Source organism: Rhinolophus ferrumequinum, chromosome X (genome assembly GCF_004115265.2).
Source record: "Rhinolophus ferrumequinum isolate MPI-CBG mRhiFer1 chromosome X, mRhiFer1_v1.p, whole genome shotgun sequence".
Taxonomy (NCBI): Eukaryota; Metazoa; Chordata; class Mammalia; order Chiroptera; family Rhinolophidae; genus Rhinolophus; species Rhinolophus ferrumequinum.
The window spans coordinates 81,405,845-81,424,521 of NC_046284.1; the positions used below are offsets into that span (position 1 = coordinate 81,405,845).

An 18,677-nucleotide genomic window follows, 5' to 3' on the forward strand; every position below is an offset into this window, starting at 1 on the left:
TGGTTTACTGAGATAACCCAGTGAGATGCCAGAGAGGGTTTTGAGAGTCAGAAAGGAGTTCCCAGGTGTAGGTTTACTCATAAAGATTTGGGGGGAACTCTACCCTATTCCTCAGGGTTGAGGCCTAGAGTATCCTTCCAGAGGCTGAGTCGTGGGGGGTAGCTTGGGGCCTGGGGCATCCTTACAGACTCCAGGAGTTAGAATTGGAGCTGGGAAGGCCCCTAGACACCATCTTGTTCTGGGTTTCCCAAACTGGTTGAGCATCAGAATCCCTTGCTGACTTTGAAAAAATAAATGTGATTCCTGGACTCTACCCCAGAGCTCCAGAATCTTGGGGTTGCAATGCAGGAATCTGTTTTCACAGCTCCCCAGGTGATTCTGCTGCACTCCCTACAGTGGGAACCCCCTACAGTCAAGCCCATTTCCCAGTTGGAGCAGTGGAGGCTCAGAGAGGCAGTTGAGCCATGGTCCTACAGTAGGTTTTCCAGGCGGGAATTCCTGCCTGTTCTCAGGAATTTTCTTCGCTTTCCCATTCCCGAATCCCGAGATATATATAAACTGTTTTCTGTTCTCCACGACGAATTGTTTCCACAAAGTGACGGCCGGTACTGCCAACCACCTGGGTTCAAGGAGCCAAATTTCCCAATTTCCCGAACCAACTTTTCTCGGGATTCGGGAACGGGAAAGCTAAAAAAAATCCTGAGAACGGGTGGGAATTCCCACCCAGAAAACCTGGCGACAAATAGAAAAAATGTCTAAGCAATACATTGTGAGTAGTACACTTATTTCCCATTGTGGATATTACTGGGTTCAAGGAACGGATTTTCCCGATTTCCCGACCAACTTTTCTTGGGATTCGGCAATGGAAAAGAGAAAACAATTCCTGAGAACGGGTGGGAATTCCCACCTGGAAACCCTGTTCTACAGTGTGTCAGCATCATTAGGGCCAACGGAATGCACCGGCCTTGCTTCTGAGGCCCTCTCCCCATCACCCTCGGTGGGCCTCGCTCATTCCCAGCCCCAAAGGTAGCATGAGATCTAAGCTACAGAAAATGAGTCAACCTCTCACCCACATAACACAAACACTGGCTGCCTCAGTTTACTCTCTATGCCCAGCTCTCTTGAATGGCTGCCATTTGGCAGTTCAAGCTGGAAGGCAGTTGCAGTTCTCGGACTCTAGGAAGAGGAAATCCTGGCATCAGCAGCACCTAGCACAGGGCCTAGCCCTAAGAAAGGGTTCCAGAGTGGTGTCAGCAAGGTTTGTAGAGCTAGGAGGAACATGGGGGGCAGTTCACGTAGGCAGTTTGGTAGGAGCAAAGGTACTGAGACATAGGGCATCCTGGGGACTGGGGCTGGTATTGGGAGGAAGGAATGGAGGGGTAAGGCTGACAAAGGGACTTTATGCTGAGGGCAAAGGGCAACCATTGAAGGGTTTATTAAGTAGGGGAATGATGTGCTCAGATGTTTGAGAGATCCCCATAGCTACATCTGGAGAGTAGATAGGAAGGGTGTAAGAGTGGGAGCAGGGAGACAGGCAGGCAGAGATTGCAGTCATCACAGCGAGAGGTGATTTTAGCCTTGTTTGAGCCGCGGCAGGGTAAGACCTGAGAGATAGATGTTCAGGTGCTAGCATGGGCAGGCCTTGTTTGTGGCTTGGATATAGAGGCCGAGGAAGAGGGAAAAGTCCAGGAGGAGTCTGGCTTGTTTTCTGAAACCAACTATAGTGACCTGGTAGATGGCGGTGAGGCCATCTGCATGTGAGAGAAGAAGCAGGTTTGGGGGAAGATACTGAGTTGTGTTTGAGACGAGCTGAGTTTCAGAGGCCTGGGGGGACATCCAGGTGGAGGTGGCCAGCAGGCATTTGGATGTAGGGTTGGAAAGCTCAGAAGAGAAGTCTTGGCCAGAGATGTTTGGGAGTTCTCACCGCCAGCCAGTGTGTACCACAGACTACACAGCGGCTCCTGGGGAAAGCGTTCATGGTTCTGGGGACCAGTCCCATCCTTGAAGACATAAATAGTGAGGTCAGCAGTCATGCTTGCTCTGGTAGAACATTCATTACCCCCCAAACTTTGCCTTAGAAATGCCGGGGCAGGGGCACTTTTGAAAGCATATGTGCATAAAGCAGAAACCCAATTCACATACACTCAGGGTAGTGGCTGTTGCAAAGACCTGAGGCAGTACTCCTGAAAACCAAGTCACACATTGGTAAAGTAAATTCCTGTAGCTCCCTCGATGTTCTCCCTGTTGAGGGCATCCTGAGTGGCCGTAGAGGGAGGCTCAAGGTAAGCAGGTAAGGTAAGGAGAAGAGGTGGCTCACGATGGGAGGGGGTGGTGGGCTCTGTAGAGCATTTTTGGAGAGCAGCAGTTTGAGATTCCAAGGTAGTGTCTGAAAAAAGACCCAGATTTGGTTCCCAGTCAGCTGGGGCCTTCCAAACAAACATAACAAAATGTAAAGACTTGGGTAGCTGGGAAAGGGACTTCCCCAGACAGAAGTAAAAGAATTGAAGTTTCCAAGTTGCAGATGGTTGGCACCCGCATTCCTTGGTCCTTTCAGGTGACTCTTTCCCTGGGGGCAAGGCCCAGCTGGGGCTATCTGCTCCCTCAAGGGGGAGTGGCAGCTAACAGTACCCCAGACAGACTCAAGCTATGGCTTTTGGGGGTCCAGTTAGCTAAATGCCTTCGGCAGATGTGGAGCTGGCCAGACGCTGGCTGGGTGGGGCTAAGACCTGTCTGGAATAAGGGCTGGAAGCACAGTCTGCCACTGGCCAGCCCTGCAGAGTTAAGTTCCCTCATCTGGAGAGAGCAGATATCCTTGGAGCAGAAAGTCCAGCCTTTCTAGGCTCCAATACCCAGTTCCTTGGAGCTAGAAGGTATCACACCTTCAAAAGGTACCTCAAAACACACATAGGGCTGGAAACAAGGCTGTTGGGCAGCCATCAAGGAGCCTCAGCACTCTTGGCTCTGCCATTGGTTCACTGAACCCTCAGGCCTCCCTTCCCCGCTTAGGGCCTTAGTTTCCCCATTTGTAAGTTGTGGATCTGGTCATTGCATTCGTCTGGCATAGAATAGGGTGTCAATAAATACTTGGTGAGCAGTTCAGGGAGTGACACGGGAGAAAGGAGGGCATTTCTTCTTTTAACAAAGGTTTATTGAGTACCTACTGTGCGCTTGCTTAGCCTTGTGTGAGGTGCTGGGTGGACAGGAAAGCAGGCACAACCCCTGTCTTCATGGAACTCCTTTCTAGCAGGGAAGACAAATATGACAACTAATTCTAAGCATAGAGGTTGCAGGAACATATGAGGAGGAGGTGGGCAAGGAAAAGAGGACACTTGAGTTGAGACCTGAAGGAAAAATAGGAGTCCAGAGGTAAGGAGAAGCAGAAAAGCTGTTCAGGCCAAGGGAATGAAATGACATGTGCCAAAGCCCGAGGCGGAAGACAGCACTTTCGAGGAACAGACAAGAGGCCATTGTGGCGGGAGGGTGGGGGTGGGGAAGTGTTCCTGAGCTGGGCCTTAAATGTCCCCTTGCTCAGGAGTTTGGAGTTCACCCCCAGACAAAGCAAATGGAGCCCTTCACTAGGCTGCAAGAATTGAAGGGGCCTGTTTTCACAAGCTGGTTGTAGTGTGGAGAGTGCCTTGTTAGAGCGCCCTGAAGGATGAGAGGGAAACCAGGTAGGCTCGGGTGGGAAAACATATGTATAGATTCAAGAGCTGCTAAGAAGTAGAGTCTGCAAGATTGGGGCCTGGTTGGATGTGAGTTGAGGGAGAGGGAGGAGTCATGGAAAAAGCCCTGCCTCTGGCTGGGGGAGCTGGGTGAATAGAGGTGCCATTCCTGGGATGGGGAGGGAAGGAGGAGGAGCCAGTGAGGGGCTGGGGTAGGGGGGTGATTTAGGGTGCACTGAGTCTCAGGAGCCTGAAGACGTGACATCTAGGTGGTGGTGCCCAGTAGACATTGGCTGTGCTCATCCTGCTTCAGAGTAAGACAAGGGGGTGAGGGGCACAGGTGTGTGGGTGAGGCCCAGGGAGGGAGTGGCAGCTTCTGCTTGGTGCTGGCAGCTTCTAGCCCTTCAGGGTGCTTCCCAGTGCAGGGAAGGGGTTAAGTCACCGCGGGAAGGCTCCTGGGGAAAGCGGGAAATGAGGGACTGGCAGGCCTGGCCCCAAGGAACTGCAGCTGGCATAGAAGCCCATCCACCTGGGCGTGCTAAGCCCACGCCACCACCTTCGCCTTTACCTTCACCTCCCCTGCTCCCTCTCCAGCTTCTGCCCGGCTCCCCTAGGCTGGGCCTCCCGGCCTAATACTTTCCAGGTGTGGACACAGCCCCTCCCCCTCTCAGGGTGGCCCCTCCCCCACCCCGGGGCGGCTGGGAAGGGGGCTGGGAGGGGGCAGGGAAGGTGTGGGTCTCCCAATGCATCTCTTAGGGGTTCCAGCCTCCAAGTCCCTGACTGCTCTGTAGAGAATTCCTTCAGGAATCTGCTCCCTGTAGCTCTGGCAGGGCAAGGCAGTGGTGACAGTCCCCCAGATCCAGCCTTTTTACTTTCTAGCTTCATGTGACCTTGGGCCAGTCACCTCCTGTTTCTGAGCCTTGGTTTTCTCACCTAGAATATGGGGTTATCATCCCCACCACCTAGGGTTGTGGTAAGGATTAAATGCCACAGGTAAAGCCTGCAGCACTCATGATGGCACATTGTAACCATTCTCAACAAATGACCCTCCCTGCCCTTTCTGTCTCTGCCCCTTTGCCTCTCTCAGGCCAGCATCCCTCACTGTCTGTCTCCCTCCTGACTTGCCCCTAAGTTTTCTGTCCCCCTCTCTAGCTGTCCGGTTCTCTCGATCTCTGTAGTTTTCCTGTCTTCTCCCTCCCTTGTCTTTGTCCCAGTCTGTCTTTTTCCTTCAGAATCTCTCAGTGTTGCCAACTCTCAATTTTGACCAGGCCTCTGGTGAGGGGGGAGGGAGATGGATGGGTGTTGGGGTCCCTGGGGTCATACACAGCAGGGGTCAGAGAGGCCATCCCTAGTGGCTTTGTCCTCACTGGAAGGGAAATCCCAGCCAGCGTGGCAGCCCCAGCACCCGCTAATTACTGCCCCCAGTGCTCCCAGCTGCAGCTCCACTCCACTCCCTTCCCTTCCTGTCCTCTAAAGTCCCCAGCCCCTCCCGGGGGGTGGAGCTACCACCCCCATCCTTCTCTGCCCTTAGGTCTAGAGACACTGGGAGGAGGTAGCCAGGCCCTCACAGCAATCTAGCAACTGGAACAGGGAAGGGCTGCCTGTGCTCCCATGTGGCTGTGGTGTGTGTGTGTGTGTGCGCGCGCGCGCGCGCGCACGCATATGCATGCATACATGTGCCTTGCTGCCTGGCTGTCTTTGTCCCGGTAGGTCTGTTTTGTGTATATCTTAAAGTTCTTATTTCTGTTTGTGTGTATGTTTGAGTGTGTGTCTGTATATCCGTATATGTCTACGTGTGTCTTTGGGTCTGTATATGTTGTTGTATGTTCCTGTATACATAGGTGTGTGTCACCTTGGCTCTGTCTAAACCCCTGGGGGTTTCTAGATGTTTCTGTATGTGGGTCTTTGTATATAGATCGTGTGTGTGTTTCTTTGCTGGCGTCCATCTGAGTATGCCCCCTAGTATCTTAGTGGTGGTGGTTTGTGAATGTGTGTGTGGGGGGGTGCCTGTCTGTCTTTTGCCCTTTCCTGCCCCTTCCTTCTGCTCTGGAACCTTCTTGCAAACCCAGGCACTCAGTTCACTCTTTACTTCCCCACCCCTAATATCCACACCTTTGCTCACTTTCTTCCCTTGCCCGCAGGACCATGCCCAGTCTATACCTGTAAAAACACACCCCATCCTGGATGGCTGAACTCAAAAACCACCTCCTTTAGAAAGTCACCTCCCCCATTTAAATGTGATTTATTTCCCAACTCAGCAAACATTGACTGAGGATGTGCTCTGTGACTCTAGACACAGGCACACTTGAGATCCAGTTCCAGCTCAACCACTTCTAGCTGTGTACTCTCAGGCAAGTTATTTTGCTTCTCTGCCTCAGTTTCCTCATCTGTAAAACAGAGCTAATAGCACACAGGGTTGTTAGGAGGGTGCCATACAGGAAAGTGTCAAAACAGTGCCTGGCCCAGAGTAGGTGCTCAACAAACAGTTGAATCACCATACCATATATCCTCCGCTAAAAAGTTAACACCTTGAGTTCCAGAGAGTTCTGAAAGTTCTTGTAATTCCCTGCTCTCTTCTCCAGCCGTCCTGCCCAGGGCAGAACGTGAACTGGACCAGACAGAACAAAAGGCAGATTCCAGTTCAGGGAACTGCTGACAGGTATTGCATGAGCCAGCTCCCTGAGCTTGCTCAGGTCCAGAGGAGACTGGGCCCTTCGGTGGGGGGGGGGTGGAGGTGGAAGAGGGGACCTTCAAGGTGGCCACCTAAGAGCCAGAGCACATAAGATAGGGCCGGAGGTAAACAGCAGACGTGGAAGGGGCTTTAAGGACCATCTAACTGGGACATTGCAAAGTGGTGGCCCAGAAATGAAATTTGACTCACAGGTTTCATTTGGCCTACTCATTGTTTTTAAAATTAGGAGATTTCACATAAAAGTCTGGATTTCTGATTTTCTTGAAATACTGGAAAATCTGAACATAAATACAGGGCCTCGTTACTGCAAGATGACAATTAGATGGAGGGGAAGAGCTGCTGTTTCTATTTTGGGTGAGGCATGTGCTCTCCAGTTGACCACAGTCCTCACCATTCCCTATTGTCTTACACTGTCCCATTTGACAGAAAGGTCCTCACTTTACAAAAAAGTTCCTCCATTTTACTGAAGAGTTTTCTATTGTCAAAGAGTCTTTCATTTACAGACAGGTCATCCATTTTACAAAAGGGTCTTTACTTTATAGAATTCTTCCTCACTTTACAGAATGTCCCTCCACTTTGAAGAAGCTTCCTCCATTTTGTAGAAACTTCCCCATTTTAAAGAGAATTTATCCATTTTATAGGAGGGAACACTCAGGGAAGCTCCTTACTTGTTTCCACTTTTCCCAAAGTGCCTTCACTCTGTATAGGGTGCCTCCATTTTTCTGCAGAGTCCTTATGTTCAGAAGACCAGTCCGGTTCAGGGAAGGAACCTTCCAGCAACCCACAGGGTACCCCCTGCACTTCTCACATTTGACAGAGCTTCATGTCTGAACTTTCACACAGAACATCTGCCAGGTCAAGCAAGGCCTGGGTGCAGTCTGGCCACAAAAGTGGAGTGGGGCAGCTGGGCTGCACCTCATGTTCAAAGGGCAGGTGGGAATAAAGGCATAGGGGAGCTATGCCTTTATCCTAGCTTTTTTCTCAAGCTGAGGGATTCCCCTTCCCCCTTTGGAGCTGGCTTCCCAAAACGCACATTCGTATTTGTTGTTTTTCATTCTTCTCTACTCCCTCTGTTCCCTTCCCCCCACCCCACCCCACCCCACCCCCAGGAATTCCAGCGGTCCCTGGGGCCTACCTCTCAGCCTGGAGAGGCAGAGCTCTGGGCGTGCTTTGGGGATCCTCCGGAGGCCTGAGGGCTGCTGCTGGCTTTGGCCCACTCTCGCATCTCACCATTTCCTCACAGGGAGGAGCGCACACATATTCTCTCCATTTTGCAGATGGGGAAATTGGGGTCTAGAGCTGTGAAGTGACTCCCCACGTTACTGGGCAGTTAATGGCCTGGCTGAGGTCCAGTGTAAGGCCCTATTAGCTGACTTGAAATTGAGCCAAGGTTACAGCTGGAAGAAGGGAGAGGGGGTGCTGCTGGCCTGGGAGGAGGAAAGCTGGGAGCTGAGATTCCCAGAAAGAGGTGAGGGAGAAACGGGCTGGTTCCCTTGGATATGTAGGGTCCTCGTCCTCAAACTCAGCAAGAGGGTAGATCTGATCTGCCAGTAAGCCCAGAAACAGGCTCAATGCACCTACCAATCAGGAGCGTGCAGCAACCAGAAACAAGTTTTGGAATGATTTTGCTATTTCAATAACAATAAGGTAGTAAAATTCAAAACTGGTATTTTTAACACTTACTTTGCAATTTTGTACGGCTTATCACTTGAATTAAATTTGAATGGGGAAGGTGGGGCGCCATCGTCTTTTCACTGAACTCCTGCCTCCAGCAGGAATGCCACCCTGACCGGAAGAGGAGTTGTCCTAGAGAGAGCTGGATTCTGTGTCCGTCCCCGCCTGGTTTGCTTGTGTTTCTCCGTTTGTCCAGAGCTCTGTGTTGGGTTGCAGCCTGATGCCTGCGGGTTTACCTTATCTGTGTGAGTGTATCTGTGTGAGTAGTGCGGAGTCTTTGTGCATTTGCAGTTCTGTTGGCTTTCACGTTTAACCCACATTGCTTTGTGGATGGGGGGGGCACTGTGCCCTTTCCCGTCATTGTCTCATGGACTCCCCAAACCAAGGAGCTGTGATTATCATCCTATTTTCCAGACAAGGAAACTGAGGCTCAGATAGCTGGAGAGACTTGCCCAGGGTCACATAGCTAGTAAACGGGGTGCTGGGAGTTAACCTCGGTCGGTGTGACTCCTGAACCAGCTGTTCCTAATGAAAGTGCCACAACACTTTAACCCGTGCCGTCCAGTCAGCGAGTGTGATTATGCCACCCGTCTTTGGAATAGCCAAGTACCATCAGTGTTTAAGTATAAGACCAGATTGAAGTTTATCCCTGAAATAATGTCATTGTCAACAGCATTTAAGAGCCCACTGCAGGGAAATTGGATAGAGTCCGAAGCTTGCCTGAGGCTTACGTGAACAAGAGTCCAGGGGCCCTGGTTCCCAGGTGCCACCTCGGAAGCCTGGCTCTGCCTCATTCACTCAAATCCCTCCTTGACTAGGGTTGCTGGAATTCACCCAAAAAAGTAGTATTCGATTTGAACTTCAGATATACAACAAATAATTTTTAGTATGGCATAATAAGTTTTTAGTGTAAGTATGCATGAGACATGCTTATACTAAGAAATTATTCACTGTTTATCTGAAATTCAAATTTAACTGGGCAGCCTGTATTTTATCTGGCCACCCTGTGGCTGGCCTCTTCCTCCCCTGAGCTTCCCCAGTCCCGACAGGCTGACCCCCTTGCACTTCCTGAGCTGCTCTTATCTTCTCCTGAATGAAAGTCTCTCCTCTTTGTGATTGGGAGCTCCCTGAGGGTCAGGATCAAGACTGTCCTCTGGCCTGCTGAGAGCTTGTGGGGGCGCACACCCGCACCTCCACCCCACAGCAGAGCTGGGCCAGCACCCAGGTACTCCTGGGGTGCCCAGGGTGGGCTTCCCATGGGTGACGAGAGAAGCCCTAGTGGCAGCAGTGGTTGTGTATGTGTACACTGTGCAAAGCGTGTTGCACTGGAACACGTGAACAGCTCTGCGGTTCTCACTGGGTCTTTGAGGGCTGCACATAGTTAGTGTGTGGGGGGCCTTTGTGGTATCTGCTCCAGTGGGCACTGGGGACTTTGGTAAACCCAGGTGTGGAGGACCCTGTCAGGTGCGTAGATATGGGTGTGTGTGCATATATGAGACAGAGAATGTTGTGGGTTGTCAACTATAACAAGTAGGCTGGAGAAAACCAATGCAGGGCCTGGCTGGGTGGGGAGAGAATGGGGCAATGGGAAGGGCTGTGCTATCTAGGAAGGGGAAAGCCTCCCCTTGAGGTCCGCTAGAGCAGGGATGGGATTTTCACATCCTCCAGCACAGAGTGACCAGGCTCAGAGCAGGGCTCAGAAATACTTGAGGGATTAGCTGAAGCTGAGGGAAGCCAGAAAGTCCAGCAGGTCATGAGGTACCACAGAGGCCTAGCTGAGAAGTTCCTATTTTCCCCATGGGAGTTACAGAAGGTTCTTGTGCAAGTACGTGGCATTACCTGAGCTGAAGGTTCATGCAGGCACCTGGAGCAAGACCTGGGGCCAGGGGGCCACTGAGACAAAACACAGGAGACGGGAATGTAGGCAGAGGGACAGGGAAGGGGAGCACTGAAATAGGAGAGGGAGGGGTCTTGGAACCTTCTTTCCGTCAGTGGAACCTGGCCTGGTTCTTGGCCAGGTCAGACTCCTGACCTAAAAGAACCCTGCTGTTCATCTCCCATCATCCATGGCAGGCTTGGGGTCATTGTTTGTCCTAGCCACACTGCAGGTCACAATTTCTGAAGCGTTGAGATACACTCCTGCTCCTCCTGGTTCCCCTCTTTTCCTGGTTCCCCTCTTTTCCAGCTTCCCCTTGGAGAGCATGGTTAAGAAAGGAGTCCAGTCCAGAACTAGCAGATCACTGAAAGTCTGCCTTTGACTTGCTGTGTGATCTCTGGCAAGTCACTGCCCCTCCCTTTGCCTTCATCTCCTCATTAGAAACTGGGCTGACAATCCCTGTCCCTCTCACCTGGGAATCCAGGGTGTCCCAGAATATTTGAGTTTCATTCAGCCTCCCACTCTGCAGGGCTGCCTACATGGAGGCAAAGAGAAAGGAAAGGCAGGCCCATCTATGGGCTCCCAGGTGAGGTGGGTGAGGAGGGAGGAGGGTGGGCCAGAGCAGGGCCGCAGGTCAGACTCCTGACTTAGAAGAACCCTACCCCCAGGACAGGCAGTGGAGCAGAGGGAGACAAGCCCCAGCCAGGGGCCCTGCTGCCCTGTACAGACTGGGTGAGGAGGGCTTGCCCAGGGAGGCCTGCCTGCTTTGAGATGTGGAGACAGGGCCAGGTGGGCTCCTCCAGGCCCATGGAGGCAGACAAGGGGCACCTGGGACTCCGGCACCTTTGTGTGTATCTCTGGGATTGGTCTCTGCTCAGTGGAGTGCCTGGCTTTCTCTCTGGATCTTTGGGCCTGTCAGCTACTCTCTGTGTCTCTCACTTTGGCCATGTGTCTCTCGAACTATGTCTCTGCGTGTGCCACCCTCCAAGTGATTCATCCTCCTCAACCCCACGCCCAGGGGGAGGGCAGGGCAGGACCAGGCCAGGATGTGCTGAGCAGGGCAGGGTGAGCAGCCCAGCCGAGCTGAGAGGAGCACCTCCTCACTCCCGGCCAGGGCCCTGCCTGCTCAGGTGGGAAAGGAAGTGAGGAAGTTGCACCCAAAGCAAGGTACAGGGTGGGGGAGGGGACTCAGTCTTAGGCTGGGGCACCGTGTTCCCTCCGGGCTGGGAAGGGACAATGGCCTGAGTCCCCTGGGACCTATCTAGCTGGACTGTGGCCAGGGTGGGGTCAGGGACACAGGGAAGCTACTGGAACCCTGGGAGTGGGGTTACTCCTTCCTTCCAGGACTGGGAGACCTAAAATCCCCTGTGGCTCTTTTTTGCCTATGTTACCCTGTAGGGTGTCTCTTTGTGTGTGTTTAGCTGTATTTTTTGTAACAGAAGCCACATGACTGATTAGACCAGGAGGCAAGTGTTGTGTGTGTGTGCGCATGTGCATATGCCTGAGCCCCCAAGACCCAGGGACACCATGGACATGCTTGTTTCGTGTGTGTGAAGTATGCCATGGGTCTGTGATTGTGTCTCTGTGTTCTTGGGTACATGGCAATATATGACTTTGTGCTGTTTTGCCATTGTGTGAGGTTGTCTGACTTAATGACCCCGTGTGGCTGTAGTGTTTATGACTGTGAACCAAGTGCAGGTGTATGAACCTGCAGCACCATATTATGGTGTGTGTGATACTCTGTGACCCTGCAATTGTGAGACACATTATAAGTGACACTGCGTATCTTTGTAACTCGGTGGAACCATGTTTGAGGAGTATATAAGTGGGTATATGATGATAAGTGGTTGGGTGATTGTTGTGTGAGGCTATTTGTGAAATGGTTGGCTTGCCCTTGTGTGACTGTGTCTTTGTGACTGTACCTGACCATGTTTGCCAGTGTGTGTGATACTGTAAGGCTGTGTAATAATGTGTGAGGGTGTGACTGTGGGGCTTTGTGACTACCGTGTTTCCCCGAAAAGAAGACCTAGCTGGACCATCAGCTCTAATGCATCTTTTGGAGCAAAAATTAATATAAGACCCGGTCTTATTTTACTGTAATATAAGACCGGGTCTTACCGTGTAAATGACACCACGTGTCTCTGTGACTGAGTGGGCGCATTTGTGACTGGTCATGCGTGAGACTGTGTGACACAGGGTAACAGACCCTCTGTGGCTGTGTGAGGCCATGTGGGTGGGAGCTTGACTGCCGCTTGTTCTCTTGTCCTCATACCTGTTTGCCTGCATACTTCCCTACGTGATGGCTTTTCATGGCTCCCTTCTGCCCACAGGATGATCACCCGGCTCTTCAGCCTGTCATCCAGGCCTTGCCCTCTCTGCTCTGGCCCCCACTGACTTCTCAATCATCTGAGACCTCTTACAGCTCTCTGCCCAGCCAAGCCCACCTGAGCCCCACACTTCTTCCCTCAGGACTTGCCATCCCTGGGGAGTTCCCTCACTGCCATCCACACCAAATCTTCTCTCCCAAGTGTGAGCCAAAGACAGGTGGGTTTAGGGAGCCCACAGCGAAGAAATAAGGACAGTGCAGAAATATCTCCCTTTTCTGAATTTGTTGCTTGCTGTCTTAAAGCTGTTCCTGTGACCTGAACTCTGGGTGCTGGGTGTGTGCGTGTGCGTGTGAAAGTAGAGGAGAGTAGTGCAGATTAGTGAGAAGCTGGGATTTTAAGAAGCAAAACTTTTGCTCATGAAATGCAATTTTGCCATTTGCTAGCATACTCAGCTGTATAAAATCGTAGACAAGGAAGTCCACATATGGTCAGGACCTTAAGAAAAAGGGTGAAGCGTACCCACTTGGCTATATAATAAACAAGGGCTGAAAACACATACACAAACCACACTCCCACCTCCACCGGCTTAAACTCCCAAGTAAATAATGCCTGCTGACATACAAGAAATCAATGTGTTGATCACAAAGAACTCTTGTCTATTGCTGGGCATGGCTGCCCATCTGTGGGCTGGGTTAGGGGCTTCCCAGAAAAGTAGTGTGGCCAAGGAAGGGGCTCAGAGAAATCTGACACCCAGATAACCTGCCTAAGACTTGCTACTCTGCAGCCCCCTTTGCAGTAACATCAGTCATGTCACACCCAGTTTCTCCCTTTCTGCAGGGATGCACCAGGGAAATCGGATCCTGGTTAAAAGTTTATCCCTTGACCCTGGCCAGAGCCTTGAGCCTCATCCAGAAGGTCCCCAGCGGCTTCGCTCAGACCCCGGGCCCCCCACTGAAACCCCCAGCCAGCGGCCTTCGCCACTGAAGCGGGCACCAGGCCCAAAGCCACAGGGTAAGTGGTTCCAGAGAGGGGCAGATAAGTGGCCCAGGAGAGGGGACAGAGGAAGGGAAAGGTTGGCCAGTGGCAGAGGAGAGGGCACGGTAGAAGAACAGTAAGCACCGTCGTCTAGGGGCAGAGGGCTGTGACCTGAGGCTAACGTGTGCATACTGCTATTTCACCTCAGGCCTGCTCTGTGCCTGCCTCGGGCAAAGGTGCAGACAGGGGCTTTGCGGAGGGCCTTGTGGCCTCTACTCCCCCAGCGACATCCAAACCCAGCTCATTGGGATCTCCCCTCTCTCTTCCATGTCTATCTCTCCAGTCCCCCCGAAGCCCAGCTACCTGCAGAATCCCCGGATGCCCCCTCCACCTGAGCCCATCCCCCCTCCACCATCACGACCACTGCCTGCAGACCCTCGAGTGGCCAAGGGCCTAGCCCCCAGGGCAGAAGTCAGCCCCAGTTCTGCAGCAGTATCCTCACTGATTGAGAAATTTGAAAGGTGAGTCTAGTCCTTGGGGGACCCTGTGGGGGCGAGGGTGGGCCTGGGACAGGAAGGACAGTTTTAAGATAGGCCTCTTAGTCAAGCTCACACCCTGCCTCCATGTGTATCCACCGCCTACCTCAGAGAGCCTGTGATTGTCGCCTCGGATAGGCCAGCCCCTGGCCCCAGCCCAGGTCCCACAGAGCCAGCCATGTTGCCACAGCCACCCCCGCAACCACCAGTGCCCCAGCTCCCTGAGGGTGAGGCGTCCCGCTGCCTGTTCCTGCTGGCTCCTGGGCCCCGGGACGGCGAGAAGGTGCCCAACCGAGACAGCGGAATTGACAGCATCAGCTCACCATCCAACAGCGAGGAGACGTGCTTCGTCAGTGATGACGGGCCCCCCAGCCACAGCCTCTGCCCCGGGCCCCCTGCCCTGGCCAGTGTCCCTGTTGCTTTGGCTGACCCCCACCGGCCCAGCTCCCAGGAGGTTGATAGTGACCTGGAGGAGGAAGACGACGAGGAGGAGGATGAGAAGGACAGAGAAATCCCAGTGCCCCCGATGGAGAGACAGGAGTCTGTGGAGGTACTGACCCATGTTCACTGGTGGCAGGACCGTGGGGAGAAACCAGGAGCCTAGTTGTTCCACTTGGTTCTTCCCCTATCTCAGTATTTCTTGAAGCAGAGCATGTTTCCACTTTGGATGTTAGGCTTCCCTGGTCCACTGGTACTAAATATGAGTAGCAACCCCCTGCCCCCACCCCATCACTGATTACCAAAATGACCACGCAGTTCCAAATGCCCACTTGGAAAGTTGTTCTACCTTCATCGGAGAACCACTAGCTGGACCCCAGTTTTTACATCTTGATGATGGACATCTTGGTTAGGGATCTTTAAAGTCCTGTTCTAGTTGGGAAATCCCATGACTCAGTAGCTATGTAACATTGGGCAAGTCTCCGCTCCCCCACCACAAGTCTCAGTTTCCTTATTTGTAAAATGGAAAGTCTCTCGTGTCCAGAGAGATTCCTCGACAGTTGCCTCTGGAAGCACAAGAGCAAGAGCCCCCCAGGGACCTGAGGCTGTGGGGGTGAAGGTACTCAGCCGCAGGAAACCCTTTCTGGTCCCCGGCAGCCTAACACTGCTTCCAAAGGCATGCTTAGGTCATAACCAGGATGCCTGCTCTGCCCGAAGGACCCAGCTCAAAGTGGAAGCCAAGGCCAGGGACTCAGCAAATGTGGGTCCAATGAATAGGATACTGGGCCAACAGGCAATGAGTTTTATACATTTTTAGACTTTTGTGTTTTCCTCCCACCTCAGGTACTCAGCAAGCCTGTGCTGACAGTGAACTGAGTGGGTGAATCAATAACTAAATATAGTTTACTTAATCTGTAGCCTGCTGTTTTATTTACAGTAAATCATTTAATTGTCTCAGTTACAAATGGGCTTGGGTCCTATTATTACCTGTATATGTAGATGATGAGACTTAAATAAAGAGCAGTCACACAACTTATGCAAGCTAATGAATGGCAGAGCTAGGATTTGAGTCCAAGAAGTCTGACTTCCCGACCCCCACGCCTAACCACTGCACTATGCTGAAAGAATAGAGAGACTAGATGGCTGGGTAGGGTGGCTGAGTGAGGGAGTGCATGGCATCAGAATTGAGGGGTGAACTTTATGATACACTGGGGAGTCAGGGATAAAGATGAGGGGATTGTGGGTCTAGGGATGGCAGGTAAGGTTATCTCCTAGTGGCATTAGGCTTAGAGTAGCATTTGAGCTGTTCTGAGAATTCTGAGGGCTTAGGTACAAGAGGGGTTAGGGTACAAGAGGATGGCTCAACCGTTGCCTCTTCTCCTTTCCAGTTGACCGTGCAGCAGAAGGTGTTCCACATTGCCAATGAGCTCCTGCAAACTGAGAAGGCCTATGTTTCCAGGCTCCATCTCCTGGATCAGGTGAATGGCCCTTCAGGGGTCCCGGGATCCTAGGACTTGGTAGGTGGTTGCCAACAAGAAAGTGATAGGGCCTGAGCTCAACCCTACCACTGGGGCTAGAATCTAGAGGTGGTAAGACTCCTCTCTGATCTTGACCCACATCCTATCTCTAAGGCCAACTCTGATTATAACCCCAAACTTGATCTTTGTACCAACCCTTATGTCTAACCCTGGGTGGGTACACCAGCCCTGACTGCAACCCCAACCCAGATCCTGAATTTACCCCTGGCTGTAAACTAGACCTTAAACCTCATTCTAACCCTGACCCGAAATCCACTAGAATCCCTAAGGGTAGGGATTTTTGTCTGCTTTCTTCACTGCCTGGCACACAGTCGGCACTCAAAAAGATTTGCTAAATGAATGGATCTAATTCCAACTTTCTCTCTGACCCTGCATGTAATTCTGACCTGGACCCTGATCCTGACTTCTCATTGTTCCAGTGCGTACTTCCCGGTCCTAACCTTGACAACCTGAAATCCAACCCCACTTATAAGCGTAACTCCATTCCCTCTCTCCTCAGTCTCAAGACTATGCTAATCCCAAAGGTCCACAGAGCTGCCCACAAACACTGCCCTTGCCTACAAGCTGCCCCTTCCCCAGCCTAGCCCCAGGCCCAGCTGAGCTATGCACTCTTTCCCTGCCCCACAGGTGTTCTGTGCCCGGCTGCTGGAAGAAGCTCGGAACCGCAGTTCTTTCCCGGCCGACGTTGTCCACGGCATCTTCTCTAACATCTGCTCCATCTATTGCTTCCACCAGCAGTTCCTGCTGCCTGAGTTAGAGAAGCGCATGGAAGAATGGTGAGTGGCTCCAGAACTAGACTCCCCGCCATCCTGTGCACTTGCCTGCCGAGCCCAGGACAGATGTGTGCAGGAGAGTTTATCCTGCTTGCCCTCTCCTTTTACCGTTTACCCCAAAATAAGACCTAGCCGCACCATCAGCTCTCATGTGTCTTTTGGAACAAAAATTAATATAAGACCCGGTATTGTATTATATTATATTATATTATATTATATTATATTATATTATATTATACTATACTATACTATACTATATTATATTAAAGACCCGGTCTTATTTTACTATAATTTTACTTATAGTAAAATAAGACCGGGTCTTATATTAATTTTTGCTCCAAAAGACGCATTAGAGCTGATGGTCCGGCTAGGTCTTATTTTTTGGGGAAACATGGTACCTACCGCCTGTCGCAAAAAGAATCAGGCCCCAGTTCTGCTTTCTAGGCCCTTCCAGTCTAATACGAAACACAGACCAGGACTCAGAAAATTACAACAGAATAGCAAAGCCCTTAAAAGTATGAGGGTGAGAGCCAAATTGGCTAGGTTCAAATTCCAGCTCTGCCACTTGTAGCTTTGTGACATTAAGCAAGTTTCTTAAATTATTGTGCTTCAGTTTCCTCTCTCTGAATGAGGGTAATAATAATAGCCTATCTTGTAGGGTTGCTTTAAGGATTAAATGAGTCAATACATGTAGAGAGCTTAGAACAGTACCCGGTATATAATAAGTGCTCAATGAATGTGAGCTGTTATTTTCTTATCAGTGCTGTTACAAAGCTGAGAGTGGGAGGCTATGGGAAGCCAGACAAACGGACCAAACCTAGTCTAGGGGTTAGAGAAGGATTCAGGGAGGAGGTGATGCCTGAGCTAAGGCCTGAGGTAGAAGGGCAGGGTTGACAGGCAGTCGCCTGGCCTCCAGGCTCTCGTCTTCCAGTCCATCCTTTAGTGTCTACACCACCTGCCATAATGGTCTTTGAACAATAATTAGACCATGTCACTTCCTGCTTAAAATCATCCCCACACTCCCCATACCTACAGGATAAAGTCTGTCCCCCTCACCAGACTGTGACCAGAGAAAGCTGGCATGAAGCCACTTCCTACATCTCCCCAATTGACTGTGACCCCTGAGGGCTGGACCAGGCCTGGTCCTGTGTGTTCCCCAGCTGATTGAGACTACTGAGGAGTGTGAACAGGCCTCCCCTACCAGACAGTGACCCTCTCCGGGCTCAACTAAGTGTGAGTCATTTGTGTCCCCAGAATCACCCAGCACAAGATTGGGCGTAGAATTAATAATCAGTGTATGAAGTGGCCCTTGCACTGAGGTCAGGGCAGGTATTTCAGGACATGTTATTCCTGGTGCTTGAGCAGGGCAGAGTTGGGCAGGTGACAGCCCAGACCGTGGTCTCAGATCACACTGAGCCTCTTGGCCTAATCGACCTATAAATATAAGCAGAATTTCCAAAGGAGCAGACAAGGTGAGAAGTAGAAGCATAGGGCTAGAGACCTATGGGGTGGGGGAACTTAGGGGACTAGGATCAACAGGACCATGTCAGCCCCTGCTTCCACCCCAGGGACCGCTACCCACGCATCGGAGACATCCTCCAAAAGCTGGCACCCTTCCTCAAGATGTATGGCGAGTATGTGAAGAACTTTGACCGGGCCGTGGAGCTGGTCAACACCTGGACAGAGAGGTCCACCCAGTTTAAAGTGATCATCCATGAGGTGCAGGTAAGCAGCAAAGCTGGATGGGGCAGACTGGGGAGGAGAGGTCTACGGAGACCCAGTGCGGGGTCTGTGTCCTGACCTGAGCCCTCTGCCTCTGCCGGTCACAGAAGGAGGAAGCCTGTGGCAACCTGACATTGCAACACCACATGCTGGAGCCCGTGCAGCGCATCCCCCGCTACGAGCTGCTTCTCAAGGACTATCTCTTAAAGCTGCCCCATGGCTCCCCAGACAGCAAGGACGCCCAAAGTGAGTATACACACCTGTGCCCTGCCCCCCCCACCCCCCCCCCCGCCAAGGCGTAACTCAGCCTTCCATTGCCACATAATTGAGATCCCAGAATAGGATCTCCGAACTAAAAGACCAACGTTGAGGCTCTGGAATGAGACCCCAGGATGAAGCTCCAGGTTGCAATCTCCGCCTGAGGACCCAGACAGAACATTCAGGAGTCCCCAAGTCTGAACGTC

The 18,677-nt window shown here is 51.8% G+C and overlaps 1 protein-coding gene across 2 annotated transcripts in view; it reads left to right on the top strand.

Annotated features, from left to right (window-relative positions):
* FGD1 (FYVE, RhoGEF and PH domain containing 1) overlaps window positions 1–18,677 on the top strand; it is a 34,523-nt gene that overhangs the window by 4,041 nt on the left and 11,805 nt on the right. Inside the window, exons 1-8 of one of the 2 annotated variants that reach the window (XM_033103394.1) lie at window positions 12,346–12,448; window positions 13,069–13,242; window positions 13,550–13,727; window positions 13,854–14,292; window positions 15,569–15,658; window positions 16,346–16,494; window positions 18,060–18,216; window positions 18,321–18,459. In XM_033103394.1, the coding sequence (XP_032959285.1) occupies window positions 13,071–13,242; window positions 13,550–13,727; window positions 13,854–14,292; window positions 15,569–15,658; window positions 16,346–16,494; window positions 18,060–18,216; window positions 18,321–18,459 (1,324 nt within the window). In that variant the 5' untranslated portion in view covers window positions 12,346–12,448; window positions 13,069–13,070. Of the gene's footprint in view, window positions 1–12,345; window positions 12,449–13,068; window positions 13,243–13,549; window positions 13,728–13,853; window positions 14,293–15,568; window positions 15,659–16,345; window positions 16,495–18,059; window positions 18,217–18,320; window positions 18,460–18,677 lie in introns of those variants that run through there. The other variant, XM_033103385.1, reaches the window with a different exon arrangement.